At 41.2% G+C, this 27,158-nt stretch overlaps 1 protein-coding gene across 1 annotated transcript in view; it reads left to right on the top strand.

Moving 5' to 3' along the window:
• ODAD3 (outer dynein arm docking complex subunit 3) overlaps positions 1–27,158 on the top strand; it is a 606,433-nt gene that overhangs the window by 51,081 nt on the left and 528,194 nt on the right. The window contains exon 2 of the mRNA XM_044084619.1: positions 18,221–18,342. Within this exon, the coding sequence (XP_043940554.1) occupies positions 18,221–18,342 (122 nt within the window). The remainder of the gene's footprint in view (positions 1–18,220; positions 18,343–27,158) is intronic.

Raw genomic sequence — 27,158 nt, 5'->3', positions numbered from 1 at the left:
CAAGACATGTGGACCAAGCCTGCCAATGTGGATGTTAACAGCCATGTAGATGGGTATAACACGTAAATACTGGTATACATTTGCCCCCATAGGTTATGCATTCAGACACCCCTGTCTATCTGTCCTGACACATAATAACCACTGCTACAGAGGTGCCATGGCCACATACATCTGTACAGCATCCCACTGCTTTGTCTGACATACATGACTGTTATGGTGGCCTGGCAGCAATACATCTGGCAAGTATCAGGACATAACATCTCACTGGATAAGTACAGTAAGCTGCTAGGCATGTAACAAAGCATAGTGCAGGGTACAGGCAGACTAACTCAACACTGGCCTACATCTCCTATATGGGAATACACATGCACCTGCATAGATAGCAGCCTCTACAGGCATGTGACATCACAGAGTAACAGACACCTATGTGAAAGTGCATAACCACAACGAATGTGAATACAGCCACAGCCACATATGGTAAGCTAGTGTAATATTACAGTATATGGACTATCTGATCTACACCATCCTCATATGAGCCACTCATACAGCCCTACATATACTGGGCCACTACACAGTGTGGTCCGATGCCTGTCTGTGGTATGGGACATGTGTGTGTTCGCCCCCTACAAACATGTAAGCTGATAGAGTGACATACATTGGAGCAGCATGCAACATCAGATAGAACAGGACCAAGAACAATGACATCTACCTCAGTCTCTACACAGGCCAAGGTACGTATTCACTATACACACACTGTCGACAATTACCAGACTTAGATAAAAATCCTTTGGTGTGTGCGACCATGCATCAACAACTGAAATATAATGATACACGATGCTTCTTCCGTAAAAGCAGTTTTATGTGCACAGGTAAGCGCTTTCACAACAGCTTCATTAGACCAAACAGCACACATTTACTAACACGCCCCTTATATGCTCAATACAATAATGACGTGAACTACTTATTAACACTATGTTAACCGACATCACAGTTTTAAAAATTATACATCCATTTGAAGCATCTAGTTTCTTAGTTCCATAAATATAAGTGCAATGCAAAAATATATAAAAACATAGATACTGTAAAGGAGTCTACTAATGTTATCACATTACATAAAATCCTATTACAACTTATAAAATACATTTCTAAGAATGCATATAAAAATGGTTTCTATATATAAATACATCTCACATAAATATTATTATATGCATATATATATAGAAACTTTACAAAACTATATAATTGATTTCTATGTGCATATAAGAGATCAATATATGAATCTACCTTATTAATGGGCTTTCAAAATTGGTTTGAGAGAAGCTCTCTCATTAAGCCCATGACCTCTATCTGCTTTAAATTTTATAATCCATGTCATTTCCCTTTTTTCTGTACTGTTCCTGATGTCACCTTGCCTAATAATAGGCAATATAGCATCTATAGCCATAAATCTAAATGTATACCAGACTTACACATACCTCAGTACTGTACACACAACCATAGAATGCCCAGGCTATGTCCTCAAATATAACCCCTACTATACATAACATGTGTAGCAGTCTGATATCTCACTGGCTTGTTATCAGATATGCTGTCAATGAATATGGTGTACAGAACATAAGCACCCCCTACTGCATGACATATGTACAAAGGTTGACAGAGTTGTGGATGGAGGCCCAATATCGACATGTTGCTGTGATGACCTCATACATTTACAGTCGTAAAAGGGTTTGTTGCAACATATGTCCTATGAGGGATATGACGTCAGTAACTCTCCCGGCTGTCGCCATCTACTGACTGCAATCCTCACACTACCTTCTGCAGTTGAGAGATAGTTGCTCTGTGGGAACCACAAGGAACACAAGGCACCACACACTGCCCAGTCTGCAGATGACCCTACGGATGGGGATCCCTCGTAAACATAGCACTGACATGACAAGTATTAAAACATGTAGGACAGCCATATCCACACACACCCCATTAAACCAACATTACCCCAACTGCAGTATAGCAGCACTTACAGTCTGTAGTCAAGACAGGCACATCCCCATCCTGTGTGTTGGCCTGTTTTCACAGTGTACGTTGTCAGAGGTAAGTCCCCATTCCATCTGTGATGCTGTTTGCCACACAACAGATCTAGTTCATGCTCACAGTGAATGAAAAGGGCCAAAACCACCATGATGTTCCTAGATATTGGAGTGTGTTTCCATGCAATTGGCTATGGGAATGTTACCACAGCTGTTCCACATGCAATCAGCTAGGGGAGGGCTGCAATTCATGCAGAGGCCATCAGCTGATCATGAGCATCACATAAAATACACATGCTGCTGCCTAAGCAAAGCAGGTGTGGGTCTCCACATCCACCAGAGAGGGGGTGGGAGAGGCAGACAGAGGCAAATACCTGTCAGGGAGGGGTGGGAGAGTAAAACTGTAGCATGTTTGTGTCACACACCTACCAGCACAGGGTATCAAACTCCCGACAACTATGTGGGGCTATCACAGTCAGATGCAGTTATTGGATGCGCCACATGGGTTACCTGTTGTGAAGCACTCAGAACATATATGTGATGGTGAGTGACATCTGCAACAGGGATATGGTACCTATAAGGTAGGTGACGTACACATGCCTGTCTCCATGAACAGGTGCCAGTGTCAGCATAGCCGCAGTCTCACAGGGACGCACACACATTGACACACTTGGCAGAGCCAGGTGTACAACTCATCAGTAGTGGGATTGCCACAACACATCATTGTGCAGTTATCACCTGCACCACATGAGTAATACGGAGGTTGTAAGGGCAAAGATTATGAGGAGGTGTCAGACATTGGACAGCATACTTCAGTATGCCCATGGGGGTTGTAAGTGTGGATGTGACCATATGCAACATACAACACACACACAAACACACTGGGTGCCAGTACTGACAAGCATGGGTGCATGTCTGCACGGGTATGTGTGGTGGTCAACTGTGCCAGCAGGTTATACAAGGGTAGGTGATGGGTATACCTTGGCATAAGGCCACATGACAGTGGTCTGCATTGTGGCTCAGGGCTGTAGTTTCTGCATTTGCCCACACAGGTGGGTATTGTATCCCCCATCCAGTCACCTGGGTGACTATTGTGTGTGGCCAATGCTGTGCATCGCCTGCCATGTGTGTGTTCCTTAGTCCATGACTTGGATGGTGTCTAGGATGTACAGACCTCCCACATGTATGTACAGTAACATGTGGAACTGTACCTGGGGTGTCTGGCCCATGTTGTGAACACGGATTATCATCAGATGTGCCAGTCTTGCCTACCTGTGGTAGGAACTGATAATGGGCAGCAGATTTACCCTGCACCTACATTGATAGCATGCTAACAGCATTCCCTGGTGTCAGTGGCATCTGTCCATACAGGGCATGTTGTCAGGCATGGTATGTCCATTGTGGGTCACATGTGAAGGCACCACAGGTGGTGCAGGTGTCCATTGGGGAACATGTGGAAGGTGCACTGTCTGCATGTATGTGCATATTGGACAGATGGGCAGGGTAACATGCCCGCTGTAGCCCACTGCTATTACTCCATAATCACTATCGCTGGCCAATATACAGTGTACTACCCACATATTGGCTATTGCCTAGGCATGTGTGTGTATGAGACATGGTTAGAGAGTGTGATCTGGGTAATACTGGAGTTGCTAACAGTGAGTGCCTGGCTTTGATGTCACATGTATGGGTATGGCTTTGCACCCCAGCCTCTCAGCTATTTTACATCTGTTATCCCCGTATGGTTGACATTGTGATATGTAGTAGGGCCACCATATGAGAAGTATGCAAAACCCACTCCACATTGGCCACGGGTGTCACACACTCACAACCACCTTTACATGGGATACGAGTTACAAACACACACACACACCTATCATGTCTTGGAGTAAAACCCCTAAATAACTAGTTTATTACACTACAGCACTACACAGTTATAGTACGCACCACAGACATTACTGGAGTATGCCTTCCCCAAAGGTGTATTTAACAATGGATGACATCAGCAGGATTACCAGAGTAGGGCATTTCAAATGTACTGTGAGTGAGTAGCCTAAAATGCATTGCTCCCTACACAGACAGTGAGACACACTCAAGATATCCACAACCGACACGTGTGGGTATAGAATGCCTGACCAAGGTCTATATCACACTACAGCATGGAGCTATTATAGGACGCACCATGGAGATTACTAGAGAACTCCTTCCCCAAAGGTGTATTTCACAATGGATGACATTAGCAGGATTACCAAAGTAGGGCATTTCAAATGTACTGCGAGTGAGTAGCCTAAAATGCATTGCTCTCTACATAGACAGTGAGACACACTCAAAACATCCACAACCGACATGTGTAGGTATATAACCCCTCACCGAGTTCTATATCACACTACTGCATTGAGCTGTTATAGGACGCACCACAGGGATTACTAGGGAACTCCTTCCCCAAAGGTGTATATCACATTGGATGACATCAGCAGCCTTGCCAAAGTTGCGTTTATGAATTGTAAGGTGTGTGAGCACCCTAAAAAGCATTGCTCTCTACACAGTCAAAGACAGACAGACAAGCACACAAACACGCACAGTTGCCAAGTCTGGGGTTAGGACTCCTATCTAAGTACTTTATCACACTACAGCAGTATGCAGTTACAGGACGCGATACAGAGATTACTGGGCTGCTACTCTCCCAGAGATGTATTTCTAGGTGGGTGACATCAGCAGCCTTGCTGAAGTTGAGTATATGAATTGTAAGATGTGTGAGTACCCTAAAAAGCATTGCTCTCTACACTGTCAGAGACAGACAGGCACACACACAAACACACACACTCACACAGTTGCCAAGTCTGGGGTTAGAACTCCTATTGAAATACTTTATCACACTATAGCAGTATGCAGTTACAGGACGCGCTATGGAGATTATTAGGCTACTACTCTCCCAAAGGTGTATTTCACATTGGATGACCTCAGCAGGATTGTCATAGTAGGGCTATGGGGATGGTGGTGTGTGCATGGGCCATAACCCATTCATCTAGGGGTTGACATGCCACATGCGGGCACACACGGGGCCATATGTCACAGGTACGTGTATGCAGCTGCTAGATGACTACTTCCTTGTACAGTCATGTTGCACAGCTGGCACGTGCACCACATAGTCTGTAATGCTGACAGATACTGGTAGCTAGTATCTGCAGTGAGTGATGTCTGCACATCATGTGTTTGGGGCCCTTTGGCTGTGTGCTGGGTGGGACAGGCCTGGATAGCTCCTTGTCACAGTTACCCTCTTCCACACATCTATGTACATCTACCTTTGGCTTATTATAATGTGTTGTCCTGACATATATGTCTGTATTCCTATCCACTGTGTGTGCAAGGTATGAGTGGTGCATACTGACGAGTGTCTGCACTAACAACTGCAACTGCCAGATATGTCTGGTCCACTGGTGTTTGCAGTCATGGCCTTCATGTGTAAGTGTGTGAGCATGCCCAGTATGACCTTTCAGTATGTTGTTGACTGACATTGCCTTCATTTCTCTAAGTGTGTGAGCATGCCCAGTATGGCTGTCTGTATTGAATGTGTGGATTGTGTCCAGGTAGTTTGTGCGGCAGTGCTGACCTTTGTGTTGTACACTGAAAGGTAGCATGCTGTCTCTGCAGTGTATCCATTGATCATTTGGCTTTGACTGTTACTACAGTTCTGCATAGCGGGGGGGGGCACACCTGACTATTTCTACATTTCTACACAGGGTTGGGGGGCACACCTGACTGCTATTACATTATTATGTAGGATGTGGGGGGCACACGTGACACTTGTACACATTTGCTATGACTGTACAGGTATGTCAGGTACTCCATTTCATTCTGTATTGCTAACTATCATGCTGACTAGAGGCATACCAGTGTACTACAGATCGTGCCTTTGGTTGCCCTGCATATTATTGTCTGACTTCCTACCCTTCAAAACTAACATCCCACTGCCTGCCCTGCTCTGGTCTGTCTGTGTAGGCCTGGGGGGGAAGTTAACCATAGCCATCATTCTGGGACCATGGCACAGGCTCTGATTGGGTTTGTTTACACCTGTCCTGCTGGCTGAGACTGTTGTTGGGTATGTGAATTATCCTCACTGGCATGTGTGGGTCTTATGGACACACATGTCACTCTGCCCATTTCCTGCAGTGGGTTTTGTCACCCTGTGTAGTACTGGCTATTATGGTGACTCCATTATGTGCTACAGATGTCATGGTGCCACTACGGGTGTCTACCGTCTGCTGCCATAACATTCTGCCACCTAATTCCCTTGCATGCTCACATCCATACCATAGCTACAGGTAACGACACATTCTACTCCATTTGGCAATTGGTAGGTTGATTGACTTACCTTGAGGGTGTGCCAGATGTGCGGATGGTGCTGGAGGGCTGCCTATGTTGGATGCACATAGTACACTCCCTATACATGGTTGAGCACAGGTAGTGTCATGTTTGGCATCCCTTTTACTGTATGTGCGAGTCAAAGAGAGGTGTAATTCCCTGGGTCCCTACTGTGTCAGTGCATGTGCTATGTGCTATGCATTGCCTCTTTGCCAAGGCCAGGGCATACTGGGCACACCTCCTTCTGCCTACTGGGGCAGGCTCAGGTTGTTCCTCCTCTGAGTCACTCTGTGCCTGTGCAGGCCTTGGCATTGGTGGGGGCTGTGTGGCTGTTCCTGCTGAAGCTGTTTCTGCAGGATCATATTGTGTAGTATAGCACATACCATAACAATTTGGGTACATGTCGCTGGTGAATGCTGAAAGGCTCCACCGGATGTGTCCAGACACTGGAACCGTGACCTGAGCATCCCAAACACATGCTCTATGATATGTCTGGCCTGTGCGTGTGCCTCATTATGACATTGTTGTTCAGGTGTGTGTGCATTTCTGATGGGTGTCATCAGCCATGGCTCCAGTGTGCACCCAGCATCCCCAACTAGGTGACTGTAGGGGATGTCCACATTGGCAAATCTCTGGTACAGCTGCATCAGATGCCATATGTGTGAATCATCATAGCTTCCAGGGCAGCCAGCACACACATTCATTATAATGCCCTGGGCATCACATACAACCTGGCAGTTGATGGAGGGGATGCCACTGAGGTTGATGTAGGCCTTACCCTGCTCACCGGGTGGTGCTTTGATGTGTATGTGTGTGCAGTCTATAGAACCCACTACCCCAGGGTATTCTGCTATTTGGTGGAAGAGATGCATATTGCTGGTCAACACCTCACGGGTGTTGAGGAAATATACATGCTCACTGGCATGTGCTGACATGGCATCCAGGAACTGGCGGAATACTCTGGATGCTGACGCCTGTGAGATCCCTATGATATCCCCAATTGTGCTTTGGGAGGTACCTGTGGCTAGTATACCTAGGCTTACACATACCTTGGTATCCACTAGGATGGGTTCCCCTCGGTCAGTTTGGTGTATCAGGTGTGGCCGGCACAGCACAACAATTTGCTGTAGGATGTCTCTGTCCACCCTAATGTGCTCCACTATCTTCAGCCTATGTAGCCCCTGGTAGGTTACCCTGGGTCTGTACACTCTTCTCCGTCTCCTCACTGTGGATTGTTCAGCAGCATTCACATCCTCACCACCCTCAGCCTCTTGCACATGTTGTTCTATGTTGCCTGCTGCAGCCCTTCTCATTTTGTAGGTTTGTTTGTTAAAATTTCCCCGCTTGTATACACCGGTGGTGTAGAGTGTGGGAAAAACCAGAGGGGAAGGTGTTTGTTTAGTTTATAGTAGTGTTCTGGGCTGGGCTGGTCTGCTGTCTGTGTAATTGGCTGATTCTGATAGATTTCACCTGCCAGCTAAGCTAGTTCTCCTTGATTACCTTCCTACTGCTGTTTTCCCTTCCCATTGCTTTCCTGTTTAAGCCTGTGTGTGCGCCATGCAAACAGAGTACTCAAATGTGCACACTGCTGCTGTTTCCTGGTTTAACTGCTTTTTTCTTCCTGTAAAACCCAGTGTGCAGTGCGCACACCCGCTTACACTTTGTAAAGAGTGCTAGGCAGGTTTAGACACACCCGAGCAATCCCCGAGTCACAGGGCTCCAATCCGCTTACAGTATGCCTAACACGCCTCCCCATGATGTCACCTATATCTTAGTCTTGCACCCAGCTATTCATACTCTTACACTGTTGGGACCTGCCTCACATGCTGGGGAAAACTGGGATTCACTATCCTTCCCCTCATTTGTATAGGATTGCCTGCTAATGCATAGTTACATGTCTCACACTGAGCCTCCCCTCTTGGCAACCATTACTCACTGGCCAGGTTGTCTTCTGCCTGCCATTGACTTGCATGGTGGAATGCTGATTTTAGTTAAAATGCTTATTTTAGGTTTATTTTATTACCCCCCCCCGATCATGTTTGCGTGCCGCTGCCCTATGTTTAAACAGCCAAGATCAGCAAAAAAAAATTTAAAGTTTTTTTTTTTTTTTATTGTTTGCAATGCCAATGTCCTTATACTTGGCCATTGGCATGCTTCGTCAATGATATGCAGCCTTTATTTGAAGCTGTCGTAGCTCCGTTTCGGAATTTGCAGAAATGTACTCGGTTACTAACCGAGTACATTTCTGCAGATAGCACTTGTCTTGCACGGACTATTGCAAGCTTCCTGGATTGCAAAATCACCTCAGTTGCATGAATTTCTTCTGCAAATAAGGGGATTTGCATACCAGGGTTTAGTCCGTGCATGATTAATGCAGGAGTTCTCATGCACGCCCCTGCAAGGCTGTTCCTGGATTGCACAGCAGACATATTGCCTGCTAGGGCTCCTGCACTAATCATGCACTCCTTGCAGGGCATCGTGAATCTGGGGGATAATGCTTCTCCATAAAATGTTCAGCAACTGAGCTATTCATGTTTTTTATTCCTGGTATCATCCAAGTGCTCCAAGAGTCAAACCTTGGCTTTTTTTCTTTGTTTGACCCCCATACCATTATCAATTTCTCTGATGTTGAACTAATTTAACCAGCTAAATCAGTACTGTTAAAGATATGAAGTTTGTACCCAGTAAAAATCTTACTTTAGCAGATTTGTTAAAAGATTTTGCACAAAATTGCGTTTGAAAGTATATTATAATAAAGTTGTTAATAAAGAAAATGCATCTGCTTCAGCTGATGAAACCACAATGAAAATTATTTTTTTTACAAAATATAATGTTTGGTGAAGTTTCTATTGAAAATTATTATGATAAACAAAATGTTTTTTTACAGGTTATGACAAAATTGATGTTCTGTATTTAACTGTCGCTAGTTCTTTCATGCCTCCTAAGAATTCTCCTGTTTTATTTTGTTTGAATATGAATTTGGAAAAATATTTAAAAATGAGAAAGGTTTATAATTAAACAAAAGAGAAATTGATAGCTTTACAGGAAATCAGGGGGTTGAGACATAAACATCTATTTAAACAAGTTGATAAAAGGGGTAACTGGGTGATTTTGAGTAAGTGTAAAAATATGGAGATCGATTTAAATTTGTTAAAGGATGAACATAAATATATAAAGTTATCAAGTAATTCTGTTTCAGAATTTAGTGGGGGATTATTGGAGATCTTAGAGAGGGCTGAAAGTTTGGGGTTTCTTGAGGGAAGTGATGTTAAAAAAATTATACACTAAAAAGACAGCAACACCATTTTTTATGCTATTCCCAAAGTTCATAAAAGTTTGACTGATCCCTCCGGTAAACCGATAATTTCTTGAATCGGGTCATATTTACAAAATGTTGGGTTATTCTTAGATTTTCACTTTAAGACATTGGTAAAGTATGTACCACTTCACATTCATAACACCCAAGGCCTCTTAAACTCTGTAAAGGAGCTTGTATGTTAGGAAGATTTTTAATGGGTCACAATGGATGTGGTCTCACTTTATGATAATATACAGCACAGCTGGGGGTTGGAGGCAATTAGTGTGGATGTGGTCTCACTTTATTATAATATACAGCACAGATGGGAGTTGCAGGCAGTTAATGTTGATGTGGTCTCACTTTATGATAATATACAGCACAGATGGGGGTTGGAGGTGGTTAGTGTGGATGTGGTCTCACATTAAGATAATATACAGCACAGATAGGGGTTGCACGCAGTTAGTGTAGATGTGGTCTCACTTTATGATAATATATAGCACAGTTGGGGGTTGCAGGCAGTTAGAGTGGATGCGGTCTTACTTTATGATAATATACAGCACACATGGGGCTTGTAGGCAATTAGTATGGATGTGGTCTCACTTTATGATAATATACAGCACAGATGGGGCTTGCAGGCAGTTAGTGTGGATATGGCCTCATTTTATGATAATATACAGCACAGATGGGGTTGCAGGCAGTTATTGTGGATGTGGTCTCACTTTATGGTAATATGCAGCACAGATGGGGGTTGCAGGTAGTTAGTGTGGATGTGGTCTCACTTTATGATAATATACAGCACAGATGGGAGTTGGAGGTGGTTAATGTGGATGTGGTCTCACATTAAGATAATATACAGCACATTTGGGGGTTGCAGGCAGTTAGTATGGATGTGGTCTCACTTTATGATAATATACAGCACACATGAGGCTTGTAGGCAGTTTGTATGGATGTGGTCTCACTTTATGATAATATACAGCACAGATGGGGCTTGTAGGCAGTTAGTGTGGATGCGGTCTCACTTTATTGTAATATATACCATTGACCCTGGCAATTACAGGCCCATCAGCCTAACTAGCCTGATCTGCAAGGCCGTGGAATGCATTATCATGGACCTTATAAATAAGGACACTGGCAACCTCCAAACACTTGACCCCACACAGTTTGGTTTTGTCAAAGGGAGATCATGCCTGTTAAACTTGATTGACTTCTTTGAAACAGTCACCAAAGCCATGGACAACGAGGGAAAGATGGTGCACCCCACCTACCTTGACCTAGCCAAAGCCTTTGACACTATTCCCCACTCAGGCATAATAGATAAACTCTCCCAGCTAGGCATCAACCTGTATGTTACCAGATGGGTAGCTAACTGGCTCACTAATAGAACCCACTCAGTCAAAGTAGAGGAAGCCACTTCTAATAGCAGACTCGTAAAAAGTGGTGTACCCCAAGGATCGGTCTTGGGGCCTCTACTGTTTGGGATATACATTTCTGAGGTGCAAGCCAAAACCAGTGGTCTGTGGCTGATCAAGTTTGTGAATGACTGCAAGCTGGGCATTGTCTTAAATTCCCCTAGTGATGTGAACATTCTCCAAGAGGGCCTTACCCAAACTAATGACTGGTACCAGAAGCATGGCCTCAAACTGAATGGCAATAAATGCATCATTATCCCCTTTGGGGAAATGTCATCCCCACTAATTATCACATTAATAACAATGTACTAAGCATGTAATCAGTTGTGAGGGACTTAGGCACCCAGGTTGATGGCAACCTCAGTTTTGATCACCACGTTGCTTCCGTTGTACAGAATGATTTCTACATTGCCCACTTCATAAATAAGGGTATTTCATCCAGGAACAAGGAGGTCATAGCATCCCTGTACTCCTCCCTTATCAGACCCATTATTGAGTACAGTGACCCCTTCCGCATGAACCTTGCCAAGCACAGACCACAGAGGTTCTGACCAGGAAAATCCAGGGTCTCAAACACCTATCCTATACAGATAAGCTAAGAGCCCTGTCCCTCTACTCGGTCTCATACAGATGGCTCAGAGGTGACCTGTGTCTGGCATACAAGGCCATTTCAGACCTAGCCTTGATGGAGTTGCTGCATATCCATAAGACAAATCCACTTGAGCAATCCCCACACAAGTCCTTAACCTGGTTTGTGACATTAATAGAACTTGTTGGTGGGATAGATTTGTGTCCCAAAGACTCCCCCATTTGTGGAATAGACTAACTTTCCATGTCAAGCAGAGTACTTCTCTAGCCCTGTTTAAGAGGAACCTGGGCAACTGGATGGAAAACAGAAAATACACCTCTGTGATCCCGCCTGTGTCCCTGCTGGACAGGGGAAACAGGTACTGACTTTGAGGGAACATTGGCAAAATTCTTGGCTAGGCTTATAAGGGCCTCTGGGCCAATAGCCTAGTATCATCCTATGAACCTATGAATCTATGTACCTATACAGCACAGATGGGAGTTGTAGGCAGTTAGCGTGGATGTGGTCTCACTTTATGATAATATACAGCACAGATGGGGTTGAAGGTGGTTAGTGTGGATGTGGTCTCACATTAAGATGATATACAGCACAGATGGGGGTTGCAGGCAGTTAGTGTAGATGTGGTCTCACTTTATGATAATAGACAGCACAGTTGGGGGTTGCAGGTAGTTTGTGTTGATGTGGTCTCACTTTATGGTAATATACAGCACAGATGGGGCTTGTAGGCAGTTATTATGGATGCGGTCTCATTTTATGATAATATATAGCACAGATGAGGCTTGCAGGGAGTTAGTGTGGATATGGTCTCATTTTATGATAATATACAGCACAGATGGGGGTTGCAGGCAGTTAGTGTGGATGTGGTCTTACTTTATGGAAATATATAGCACAGATGGGGTTTGCAGGCAGTTAGTGTGGATGTGGTCTCACTTTATGATAATATACAGCACAGATGGTGGTTGCAGGGAGTTAGTGTGGATGTGGTCTCACTTTATGATAATGTACATCACAGATGGGGGGTTGCAGGCAGTTAGTGTGGATGTCTCACTTTATGATAATATACAGCACAGATGGGGTTTGCAGACAGTCAGTGATTTTATGGATAAAGAAACTTGCATGTGTTTTCTTGGTCTCTCTATTGGAATTTGGTTTGACCAACAATGGGGGCTTCATTTGCCCCTACATATGCCATTGGGTATAAAGGCGATTTTGAGAGAAAAATTCATTTATCCCACGCAATTTTTTTCTAAATATTTAGTTTTATTTAAGAGGTACATTTATTATTTGATTTTTGTATGTAAAGGGAATGTGGAAAGTTTTTTTGTATTTATTAACAGGTTAAACACTCATTCTCATGGACTCAAGTTTACACATGAAATGAATAAAAAGTTGATTAACTAAACAGTACTATATAGCAATCTTAAAACAATGGTGTCTGTTTAGTTTTAAAGTGTCTGAGCTTCATGACAGCACTTAATTTTCTGCCATAAAGTGGCAGACTTATTTTTCACCAGGGATTACCTGTACATTAACAGCCTGCTGGAGAATGTTCGTTTCCAGTCAGGATGGTGATGTACAGGTTGCTCATTCTTTAAAAAGAGTTAAGGCATGTAGGCTGTACTGCTGAGCTTTATTGGGTTACCCTGGGTTTTAATTCTTTTTGTATCTACGTTCAAACTGTGACAAGGTGCTCTTGGTTGCCCCTGAGAAAAGGCTCTTCACCTAGTGGGCTGTTGGGAGAATAATTCAGGGTGATTACAGTTAGCTAAAAATGTTGTATTCTTTATAGTTAAGTTATACTGATGGGTTAACAGGAAAATCAGAGCTTTAGGCCAGAAGAAATAGATGGTGCTCTAAAATTAATTTCAGACCATAAGTGAGACAAGAGAAAGCACATGACAGGGTGCCTAGAGAGGAGTTGTGGTATTGTATGAGGAAGTCAGGAGTGTCAGAGAAGTATGTAAGAGTGGTACAGGATATGTACAAGGGTAGTGTGACAGCGGTGAGGTCTGCGGTGGGAGTGATGGATGCGTTTAAGGTGAAGGTGGGGTTACATCAAGGATCAGCTCTGAGTCCTTTCTTATTTGCAATGGTGATGGACAGGTTGACAGACGAGATCAGACAGGAGTCCCCGTGGACTATGATGTTTGCAGATGACGTTGTGATCTGTAGTGAGAGTAGGGAACAGGTGGAGGAGACCCTGGAGAGATGGAGATATGCTCTAGATAGAAGAGGAATGAAGGTTAGCAGGACTAAGACAGAATATATGTGTGTGAATGAGAGGGAGGATAGAGGAATGGTGAGGATGCAAGGAGTAGAGGTGGCGAAGGTGGATGAGTTTAAATAGTTGGGGTTCAGAGTAATGGTGAGTGTGGAAGAGAGGTGAAGAAGAGAGTACAGGCAGGATGGAGTGGGTGGAGAAGAGTGTCAGGAGTTATTTGTGACAGACGAGTACCTGTAATAGTGAAAGGGAAGGTCTACAAGAGGGTAGTGAGACCAGCTATGTTATATGGGTTGGAGACAGTTATTATTTTTCATATGATCACATTTGAAAGTATTTAGTAAAGCAGGCATTGGCAACTGTGTCATCTTCCAAGTGTACTATAAGTTCATAGGTAAATACTAGGCTAGCTACCCTTGTGGGCCATTTTAAAGACTAGTCAGTTTCCCTTTTTATGCTCAAATTAACATATCCCATTTGGTTAGAGACTGGCCTTATCCATCCAAAGGTTGATAATTATATATTACACCTAATGAGAATAACTGGAATCATACCATAGATAAGTTGGGGGGACCTATGTATGGGATAAAGTATTTAGGAGCTGCCTCTGTCTATTAGTAGTAAAGGGGGAAGTCTTGGGGTAAATTTTGTTTTTCCCATCCATAGATCCAATTTGTGCTTGAATGTGGACAGGGATGAACTTTGTTTTATTTGGATGGGGAGTCTGTTCCAGAGCAGTGGTATCCTTTGTAAGAAATACCTGTCCCTCCAAACCATTATGTTGATGTTGCAGAAGGTGTTTAGATCCCTAGACTGAGTATTTCTGATGTTATTTGACTTGCTGATGTGTAGTAATCCATCAGTATTGGGTTGGGGATGTCTTGTATTCCAGACACAGATCACCTCATAGCAGTCTCTAGGATACAAAGTATTGGATGCACACTATTCTGATTTCAGACCTTCCCATAGCACTACTATTGCCCTCCTTTCCTTTACTGACTGTATTAACAAAAACTGTGACCTCGATATGCTTTCCTCTGCACTGTTTATAGATCTGTCTAAGGCATTCGATATGGTAAATCACCAGATACTTATAAATACCCTCAAATCCATGTCACTAGATACACTAGCTATAAAATGGTTCCAGTCCTACTTAGATAACAGACAACAGGCTGTACTTTGGCATAACATTCTATCTATCCATCTGCCTATTAACATTGGTGTTCCTCAAGGGTCCATATTAGGACCTCTCCTGTTTTCTATATTTATCAACGACCTTCACCTAGCAAACCCCCAAGCTACATGCATACAACATGCAGATGATTCCACACTTATATGCTCAGCCACATCTATATCTGAACTTCACTCCCTTACCCAAAATGTGTTTAACACAGTTGAACAATGGTTTACATAGCGCTGTCTCCTTCTGAACCCCCAAAAAACTAAACTCCTCTTTTTTACTCCTACTTGTAAGTCCCCCCCAATAGACTTCACAGTAACATCCAATAATGGTACTCTCATATCCCCAGATCCAACTACCAAACTACTAGGTATCACCATAGATAAAAACCTTAACTTCGACACCCATATTAACAATACTCTAAAATCTGTTAATAGAAAACTAGGCTCTCTCTACAGGATCAAACCCTTCCTCTCTCCTGCAGCTAGAATAACTATTGCTCACACCCATCTAATTTCTACAATCCTCTATGCCTCACCCATATATACTAATCTCTCTAAAAACAACCTTAATAAAATGGAAAACTCCTACAATAACATTGCCAGATTTGCTACAGGTAACCCTTTCAGAACCCACCACTGTTTTAATCTAAATCAGCTAGGATGGCTTGAATTACAAAATCAGCTTAAATTCCACCAACTGACCATTGCTCATAAAACCCTTTATCAACCTACCAATACCCCTATACTATCTACCCTCATTACACCCTACAACGATCTAAAGACCTTATGATCATCACATAAACTTCTTGTAAATATTTGTAAATCAAACAACAGGGCTGGGGACTCTCTTTTCTCTAATACTGTTGGAAAATCCTGGAACCTTCTTCCTAATGAACTTTCCTCTCTTCCCTCTATATCACTCTTTAAAACCAAATTGAAACTTTTCCTCAGAACGCACTGGTTGTGCCCCTGTACTAAACCTGACTGATCAACTAGCTCTTCTTACTTGGTTCAACCTACCCTCCTCTTCTCAGTAATCAAGTTCCTTTTCTTAGTAACCACTTACCTTGTCCTTCTATACTATTACTTACATCTTCAGAATCTCATTAAGGAGAATACTTTTACTAATATATTGTATAATTTCAGCTCCTACGTTTTCTTTATGACTACTTGTATACTAATATATTGTATAATTCAGCTGCCATCTTTTTCTTTATGATGTATTGCAACTACAATTTGTATTGTACTAACTGTATCTGTATATTTTGCACTATGTTATGAACAAATTACCTCTTTGATTATTCTCTGTACTGCACCTGCAATGTTCACTGTATACATTAATTTTTGTATATGTGATTTTGTTTGTTTCCTCGGAGCTCATCTCCCCGGGCCTCTACTGAAAATGGGCATATATCCAGTTAGACTGGCCCGGTCAACAAATGTAAAATAAATAAACAATAAATAAATTGATTAACAAAATATATCCGTTTACTCGAAATTTTTATGTTCCTAGCACAGACTGACTATCCATTACAATGGTGTCTAAATACTAATTTGTACCCTCATTTATAAGCTTTGCATTTTAGGTTTCTGCCCAACGTTAGCTTACTGTCTTTTCTTCAGGTCAGTTCTCTAAATGTTTCACTTCTCCTCCTCTCTCATTTCTTACTCTTGCCCATATCACACCCTGAACTGATTTCACAATCAAAGGCCTTAAGGTCATGAACTCTTTCCAGAGCCATGTTTGTTCAATTCTCTTCATGAACTCTTTCCCAAGCCATGTTTGTTCAATTCTCTTCATGAACTCTTTCCCAAGCCATGTTTGTTCAATTCTATAGTTACATATAGATTGTTATTGGAACTACTAAATGCAGATGCTATAGTGCTTTTTGAATTGTTGCAGAATTAGCCAGGCATTGAGGTATCTGCAAACAGGTGTTGGCTCCATCTACAGTATCATCTAAAAAGTTAATCTAAGTAGTATTTGTCTTCCTCAGTAATTATAATAATTTTTGAAGATGTTTTTCAATGGATTTGACTTCAAAAATGTTGTACTGTTTTGCTCTGTTTTGTAAATATTGAAATTTTTAGTTTTCCTGGGCCACAGCTGAAAAAAGACTGGTACTCATCCAGTCTACCCACCTGGTTTCATAATGAAACACAAACAAATATTAACTTATTTGAATTCATTCAGGTGGAGATATGTTATATCATGTCATCCCAGGGCTTTATGGATAATTTCCAAGGTGACAGACAAGGTAGAATGCACACACAGCTTGATGTGTAGTTAATCAAAATAATGAGAAAGACAATTTTATTACCTGAGGAATAATGTTAAAACGTGACTTTATTAAACTTCAGAAAATGAGCAGAGAATGAGGAACAATGAAGTGCAGTGAGCATTAGGAAAAGTAAATACATCTTCACAAAAAGAATGCTGAGTTCACATAATTTGTCTCAGAAAGGTAGTGGGAGCAAACCCAGTAACATTAAAATGACTGTGTGAGGCATAAAACCAGCTTAATTTTTATAAAAGAGAGCTTGTTCTGGAAATGGAGATTATAGCTTTGTAGGAGGTGATGAAAGTTTATGGGCACAATAGTAGAGCTGATACTCCTCATCTGCTTACACATTTTGTTTCTGTGTATGGGGTCCATATTTATACATTTAAATGTTCTACTATTCATTTAGGTCCTTGTCATATAAATAGTGTCTCTCTAGTCTACAGTTTAATAAATTATAGTGACAGTGAAGAAAGTAAGGAAAATTAATTGTATTCTTTGGGTGTGTGATCACAACAGACAGGTAAATTAGTTTTCTATGTAGAGGCACATTTTAAAATGATAATAAATTATTTATCCACACAACATCATGATGCAGCCTTATGAATTCAGATATTCCTTGCTAACCAATCATCAGTTTTATTAAATGGACTTGCTTTGAAGATTAATTTAATACTGAATTTTCAGAGTTGTTATTTAATTCTTTAGCCATGTATCTGTTGTTGCTATGTTATGTACAAGGTCACAGAGTATGAACAGATTCATCAGGGCAAACTAATATTTGCTAGAAATCATCAAATTAAGCACTATAATTAATTAAGCTTTACCATCATTACTGAATTTTTTTTTCTAGAAGGTGACAGGAAAGCATATTATGAAAGTTCACAATGGACAATGAAGAAAAACAAAGAAACTATTCAATGGCTGAGACAAGAGAACAAGAAACTCCGCAAAAAATTGTCAGATTCAATGGCGGTAAGAATTTACTGGAGTGAGGAAAGTTACAATATAAATATTTTAATAAAGTAATAAAGCATAGCAGGATCTTTGTTAAGTTTTTGGCCCTTGTCAGCCTTTGGTTGCAAGCCTCCTAAGTATTCTATTGGTCTGTAGCATTACACGTCATCTAGTAGGGGGAAGGTCTCCTGTTTCCCAAAGGAAAGTCCATTCAGTAACCACATCTTATGTTCAGAGAGTGGTGGTCAAGAGTTGGGTACTAGTGATTATCATTTATGTCTGCCTAAAATGTTTCAGTTATTTACCTAATTCTTTCACCTGTTGGCCAGCAGGTGTGGTGCAATGCCTACTATGGCACATCCAGTGCGATTGCATGTTTCCACACATCTGCAATGCTTGGTCAATGCACTGTGCCCCTTGGTTTAATTTCTCAAATTCTTTTGCATTTCTAATAACATTACTAAGTCAGGATATGGTTAGACTTCATGAAATTAGCGTTGTTTCAGTCTTTGATGTTAGTGAAGAGTGCTCTTCTCAATACCCACAATGTGCCCATAATTGCCTCTTTCTGTAATTCATACAGGGCTACATGTACTGGTAGCATATCCAATAGCAACTGCAATTTCTTTTTTATTAGACCCATTGCTCCTGGAACTATTGGAATTGTCTGGGTAGTTTTCTTCCACAATGATCTTATTTCTGACTGCAAATCCTGGTATTTTATGACTTTGTTTCTCCGTTCATAAAACACTAATCACTGGGTGTAGCATTTTTGATGATCAATGCTACTTTTGTCTTTTTTCCAATGGACTAATATATATGGTTAAACTATTGGTAATGGGTGATCCCATGTGCTATAAATGTCATCATTTTCTACAATTCTTTGTGGTTTATATTTCCAATGTGTTTTTGCTACTTTTGTATTGTAGTGCTTGCACAGTCCCCATTGTAACAATTTTGCCATTATTATGCCTTTACGTATACAATCTCTCTACTGTGAGTATAGCACACTCTGAAAGAAGATGTGTGATTTTTTTTCCAGTTCTTTTTTTTTTACAGAAGCTGCATTTGCCTGTTCCTCTTACTTTTTTAATGGATTTTGTAAACCAACATGTACATAGTCCACTATCCTGAGCCACCATTATTATTCTTCCATTTTTTTGGTTTCATTTCACCTCTTCTTTACCATTCCTATGTCAAATCTTAGTCAACATGAGGTTCTTCCAGGAAATCACTATACTTGCCATTGTATTTATGGCTTTTCCAATTGTCTTTGCTTCTCATCTGATCCTTTACTTTGTATTCCTTCTTTTGTTTTTTTCGGCACATTCAGTTGCTGTCTGATTTTTGTCTACTAGTTTTATTTCCATTTCCACTTGACACCAAAATGCTTCCACTAAACTAAGCAAAGAGGGAAAAAAACTATCTTGTACTTGTTGAAGGCTTACCAGTGGAAAAGTGAAGCAAACAAAGAAAAAACCTCTGGTATTCCACTACACCAAAAATCCACCATGATAGAGTCCTGTGTCAAACAGCAAGCAAATTTAATGGAAAAAGTAAAAACAGCATTAAAATTCCATAGTGATAAAACGATAAGTGCTTTCAGCTATTTAGCCTTCTTCAGATCGTTATCTTTTGGCAGCAATGCCTAAAGTTTATACTAAAAACTAATCAATAAGGTTTAAAATCAATTAACTTCTAAACCAATCATGTCAATTCATTCTTAGTCTTTATTAGAATATCCAGCAATCTTTCTTTGCACTACTAAGTAGCCAATAGCTATGATTTAAAATTGGCACCAAAAATATGCTAATATACTATGTTGGCCAATCCTACTTCAGCTATATGCTAATATGCACTTCTCTGCATAGTTGTTTACTGGCTATAAGTGCCGAATGTATTATTCCAATAACAAGAGGAGAAAGCTACTACATGACAGAGCAAAATCCCTAAATGGGAAGGCATCTCTGATCAATACTAGCAAAAAACTACGATCACTCATAAAATCATCCAAGGCCAACTTTGAGAGAAAAATCGCTAATGACACAAAAGACAATCATAAAGCCTTCTTTAGCTATGTTAGAAACCTGGGTGGAAACTCCCAGATATGCTCAGAATTAGTCCAAAATGATAAAAAAATCACTGAACCCACAGACATTGCCAACATACTGGCAGACAGGTTCAGTGCAAATTTCTCCCAAAAGGAGAAATATCTATCCCACCAGAGTCTAGCCTCCCAAACATCTCAGATGCCCAGGTGAGAGCTGCTCTCTCTAAAGCAAAAACACAGCATCAATGGGACCGGACGGTGTCCCCGGCTGTGTGCTACACGAACTCAATGAGGAACTAAACCCACACATAAGGCTGCTGTTTAATCTTAGCCTTACCACGGATAATGCCAAAGAATGGCGACGGCAACTGTGGTCCCACTCCACAAAGGCGGTGCTTCTACGGACCCTGGAAATTACCGCCCCATAAGCTTGACGAGCCTTGTCTGCAAAGCTATGGAGAGGATCATAATGGAACTCATAAATAAAGACATTGGGGACCTACAGACACTGGATCCTACCCAATTTGGCTTTGTCAAGGGCAGATCCTGCCTCTTGAAGTTGGTTGACTTTTTCAAACAGTCACTAAGGCCATTGATGAGGGTAAGGCAGTTCACACAGACTACCTTGACCTAGCAAAAGCATTCGACACAATACCCCACTCGGGCATCATAGAAAAGCTCACCAGCTTAGATGTAAACCCATATGTCACAAGATGGGTTGCAAACTGGCTCAAGGACAGAACACACAGGGTTAGAGTTGCTGGTGCCATGTCAGACTCTAAGCCGGTCACGGCGGTGTCCCACAGGGCTCAGTCCTGGGCCCCTCTTGTTCGGCATTTATTTTTCTGAAGTGCAGGCAAACATAGGGGATTGTGGCTGACAAAATTTGCAGATGACTGCAAACTGGGCACCATAATTGACACTCCATCAGACACAGACATCCTCCAGAAAGGTCTCATAGAAATGGATAACTGGTGCCAGAGCCATGGCCTTAAGCTAAATGCCAAAAATGTATAGTCATACCCTTTGGGAAAAACAAGGTAACCCCTAATTACCACATAGGTGGTAATCCATTAAACACGGAAGAAGTTATCAGGGACCTGGGGACCCAAGTTGACAGTAACCTCTCTTTTGACACTCACATTGCCAAAGTGGTTAGGAAGACCTTCTACATTGCCCACCTGATCATGAAGGGATTCACATCCAGATCAGGAGAGGTCATTGTACCCTGTACTCTTCACTTATCAGACCAATGATTGAGTACAATGCCCCATTCGAATGTACCTTACCCGACACCTGCAGCAGTTGGAAAGACCCCAAAAGTTCCTCACCAAAAGGATAAAGGGGCTCAAACATATGTCATACGATGCCCGACTGAAGAAACTCCAGCTCTATTCAGTCGCATACCGTCTGCTCAGAGGTGATCTGTGCCTGACATACAAGGCCATGTCCAACCCGGAATTAATGGACATGCTCCACCTCAAAAATCCAAATCCACCAGAGCCACAAGAGCAAGAGACTTAAACCTCAACATGGATATAAATAGGACGTGCTGGAGGGACAGATTCATCACCCAGAGACTCCCTACACTATGGAACAGAATCCCAGTCCATGTGAGGCAGAGCCCCTCACTGACTCTGTTCAAGAGAAATCTTGACGAGTGGATGGGAGATCGTAGGTTTACCCCGGGAATCATCTCTGTATCACTGCTGGACAGAGGCACAGCAAACTAATGGGTATAGTATTCCCATCCTAAGGGGTGGTGAAAGCCACACACACTCTGGCTAGGCTTATAAATGCCCTAGGGCAGATAGCCTAGTATGAACCTATGAACCTATGAACCTATGAATTTAGTTTGACATAGCTTCCCTGTTTCCACTTTGCTGCCATCCAGTGGCCAAAGTGTAATACTAACTTTTTAAAGATTTTTCAGAGACATTTATTTCCATTATTTTTATTCCTGCATGGCTTCCCTGTTTCCACTTTGCTGCCATCCAGTGGCCAAAGTGTAATACTAGCTTTTTAAAAACAATTTTCAAGAGCATTTGTTTTATTTTTCTTTGTTTGTCATATATAAACTTACTATAATTAACTTTAACTAACAGGTCACCTTGCTGGAATTTTTATACATGATCTTCTTTAACAGTTATCTACTTTTCCAGATATATGAAACAATTCTTATCTATAACTACCAAACTATTAAAATATTAAAGTATTACTGACACAGCCAAAAGCATGGTCACTATGTCAACTCTGCTTCCGTCAGCACAGAAGTGCATAGCTGCACATTATAATTGTATATCCTTTTACTATATAAATAGAGAGTCCATTATTCACTAAATAATCTCTAGATATATAAATATAAATATATGAAATGACGTCCCTATTCACTGCCTTGATAGAAAGCAATGTCCAAATATACCTGTTGCAAGACTATCACTATCACTATCACTATCATAAAGCAAGAACATGCACACATGCATTTCTGTGCTGACGGAAGCAGAGTTGACATAGTGACCATGCTTTTGGCTGTGTCAGTAATACTTTAATATTTTAATAGTTTGGTAGTTATAGATAAGAATTGTTTTGTATATCTGGAAAAGTAGATAACTGTTAAAGAAGATCATATATAAAAATTCCAGCAAGGCGACCTGTTAGTTAAAGTTAATTATAATAAGTTTATATATGACAAACAACCTCTTCTTTACCATTCCTATGTCAAATCTTAGTCAACATGAGGTTCTTCCAGGAAATCACTATACTTGCCATTGTATTTATGGCTTTTCCAATTGTCTTTGCTTCTCATCTGATCCTTTACTTTGTATTCCTTCTTTTGTTTTCGCACATTCAGTTGCTGTCTGATTTTTGTCTACTAGTTTTATTTCCATTTCCTTGACTTAAAATGCTTCCACTAAACTAAGCAAAGAGGGAAAAAAACTATCTTGTACTTGTTGAAGGCTTACCAGTGGAAAAGTGAAGCAAACAAAGAAAAAACCTCTGGTATTCCACTACCAAAATCCACCATGATGATAGAGTCCTGTGTCAACAACGGCAAATTTAATGGAAAAAGTAAAAACAGCATTAAAATTCCATAGTGATAAAACGATAAGTGCTTTCAGCTATTTAGCCTTCTTCAGATCGTTATCTTTTGGCAGCAATGCCTAAAGTTTATACTAAAAAACTAATCAATAAGGTTTAAAAATCAATAAACTTCTAAACCAATCATGTCAATTCATTCTTAGTCTTTATTAGAATATCCAGCAATCTTTCTTTGCACTACTAAGTAGCCAATAGCTATGATTTAAAATTGGCGCCAAAAATATGCTAATATACTATGTTGGCCAATCCTACTTCAGCTATATGCTAATATGCACTTCTCTGCATAGTTGTTTACTGGCTATAAGTGCCGAATGTATTATTCAATAACAAGAGGAGAAAGCTACTACATGACAGAGCAAAATCCCTAAATGGGAAGGCATCTCTGATCAATACTAGCAAAAAACTACGATCACTCATAAAATCATCCAAGGCCAACTTTGAGAGAAAAATCGCTAATGACACAAAAGACAATCATAAAGCCTTCTTTAGCTATGTTAGAAACCTGGGTGGAAACTCCAGATATGCTCAGAATTAGTCCAAAATGATAAAAAATCACTGAACCCACAGACATTGCCAACATACTGGCAGACAGGTTCAGTGCAAATTTCTCCCCAAAAGGAGAAATATCTATCCCACCAGAGTCTAGCCTCCCAAACATCTCAGATGCCCAGGTGAGAGCTGCTCTCTCTAAAGCAAAAACACAGCATCAATGGGACGGACGGTGTCCCCGGCTGTGTGCTACATGAACTCAATGAGGAACTAAACCCACACATAAGGCTGCTGTTTAATCTTAGCCTTACTCACGGGATCGTGCCCAAAGAATGGCGTCACGGCAACTGTGGTCCCCACTCCACAAAGGCGGTGCTTCACGGACCCTGGAAATTACCGCCCCATAAGCAGCGAGCCTTGTCTGCAAAGCTATGGAGGATCATAATGGAACTCATAAATAAAGACATTGGGGACCTACAGACACTGGATCCAATTTGGCTTTGTCAAGGGCAGATCCTGCCTCTTGAACTTGGTTGACTTTTCGAAACAGTCACTAAGGCCATTGATGAGGGTAAGGCAGTTCACACAGCCTACCTTGACCTAGCAAAAGCATTCGACACAATACCCCACTCGGGCATCATAGAAAAGTTCACCAGCTTAGATGTAAACCCATATGTCACAAGATGGGTTGCAAACTGGCTCAAGGACAGAACACACAGGGTTAGAGTTGCTGGTGCCATGTCAGACTCTAAGCGGTCACAGCGGTGTCCCACAGGGCTCAGTCCTGGGCCCCTCTTGTTCGGCATTTATTTTCTGAAGTGCAGGCAAACATAGGGGATTGTGGCTGACAAAATTTGCAGATGACTGCAAACTGGGCACCATAATTGACACTCCATCGAACACAGACATCCTCCAGAAAGGTCTCATAGAAATGGATAACTGGTGCCAGAGCCATGGCCTTAAGCTAAATGCCAAAAATGTATAGTCATACCCTTTGGGAAAAACAAGGTAACCCTAATTACCACATAGGTGGTAATCCATTAAGCACTGGAAGAAGTTATCAGGGACCTGGGGACCCAAGTTGACAGTAACCTCTCTTTTGACACTCACATTGCCAAAGTGGTTAGGAAGACCTTCTACATTGCCCACCTGATCATGAAGGGATTCACATCCAGATCAGGAGAGGTCATTGTACCCTGTACTCTTCACTTATCAGACCAATGATTGAGTACAAGGCCCCATTCGGAATGTACCTTACCCGACACCTGCAGCAGTTGGAAAGACCCCAAAAGTTCCTCACCAAAAGGATAAAGGGGCTCAAACATATGTCATCACGATGCCGACTGAAGAAACTCCAGCTCTATTCAGTGCATACCGTCTGCTCAGAGGTGATCTGTGCCTGACATACAAGGCCATGTCCAACCCGGAATTAATGGACATGCTCCACCTCAAAAATCCAAATCCACCAGAGCCACAAGAGCAAGAGACTTAAACCTCAACATGGATATAAATAGGGCGTGCTGGAGGGACAGATTCATCACCCAGAGACTCCTACACTATGGAACAGAATCCCAGTCCATGTGAGGCAGAGCCCTCACTGACTCTGTTCAAGAGAAATCTTGACAGTGGATGGGAGATCGTAGGTTTACCCGGGAATCATCTCTGTATCACTGCTGGACAGAGGCACAGCAAACTAATGGGTATAGTATTCCCATCCTAAGGGGTGGTGAAAGCCACACACACTCTGGCTAGGCTTATAAATGCTCTAGGGCAGATAGCCTAGTATGAACCTATGAACCTATGAACCTGAATTTAGTTTTACATAGCTTCCCTGTTTCCACTTTGCTGCCATCCAGTGGCCAAAGTGTAATACTAACTTTTTAAAGATTTTTCAGAGACATTTATTTCCATTATTTTTATTCCTGCATGGCTTCCCTGTTTCCACTTTGCTGCCATCCAGTGGCCAAAGTGTAATACTAGCTTTTTAAAAACAATTTTCAAGAGCATTTGTTTTATTTTTCTTTGTTTGTCATATATAAACTTACTATAATTGACTTTAACTAACAGGTCACCTTGCTGGAATTTTTATACATGATCTTCTTTAACAGTTATCTACTTTTCCAGATATATGAAACAATTCTTATCTATAACTACCAAACTATTAAAATATTAAAGTATTACTGACACAGCCAAAAGCATGGTCACTATGTCAACTCTGCTTCCGTCAGCACAGAAGTGCATAGCTGCACATTATAATTGTATATCCTTTAACTATATAAATAGAGAGTCCATTATTCACTAAATAATCTCTAGATATATAAATATAAATATATGAAATAGCGTCCCTATTCACTGCCTTGATAGAAAGCAATGTCCAAATATACCTGTTGCAAGACTATCACTATCACTATCACTATCATAAAGCAAGAACATGCACACATGCATTTCTGTGCTGACGGAAGCAGAGTTGACATAGTGACCATGCTTTTGGCTGTGTCAGTAATACTTTAATATTTTAATAGTTTGGTAGTTATAGATAAGAATTGTTTTGTATATCTGGAAAAGTAGATAACTGTTAAAGAAGATCATATATAAAAATTCCAGCAAGGCGACCTGTTAGTTAAAGTTAATTATAATAAGTTTATATATGACAAACAAAGAAAAATAAAACAAATGCTCTTGAAAATTGTTTTTAAAAAGCTAGTATTACACTTTGGCCACTGGATGGCAGCAAAGTGGAAACAGGGAAGCCATGCAGGAATAAAAATAATGGAAATAAATGCCTCTGAAAAATCTTTAAAAAGTTAGTATTACACTTTGGCCACTGGATGGCAGCAAAGTGGAAACAGGGAAGCTATGTAAAACTAAATTCATTGGAATAATACATTTGCCACTTATAACCAGTAAAAAACTAGGCAGAGAAGTGCATATTAGCATATAGCTGAAGTAGGATGGGCCAACATAGTATATTAGCATATTTTTGGCGCCAATTTTAAATCATAGCTATTGGCTACTTAGTAGTGCAAAGAAAGATTACTGGATATTCTAATAAAGACTAAGAATGAATTGACATGATTGGTTTAGAAGTTAATTGATTTTAAACCTTATTGGTTAGTTTTTAGTATAAATATTAGGCATTGCTGCCAAAAGATAATGATCTGAAGAAGGCTAAATAGCTGAACGTGCTTATCGTTTT

The sequence above is a fragment of the Protopterus annectens genome, chromosome 9.part0, assembly GCF_019279795.1.
Source record: "Protopterus annectens isolate FY-2018-M chromosome 9.part0, PAN1.0, whole genome shotgun sequence".
Taxonomy (NCBI): domain Eukaryota; kingdom Metazoa; phylum Chordata; order Ceratodontiformes; family Protopteridae; genus Protopterus; species Protopterus annectens.
Note: the sequence above shows the minus strand (reverse complement) of the source record. Positions and strands in the feature narration are given on the sequence as shown.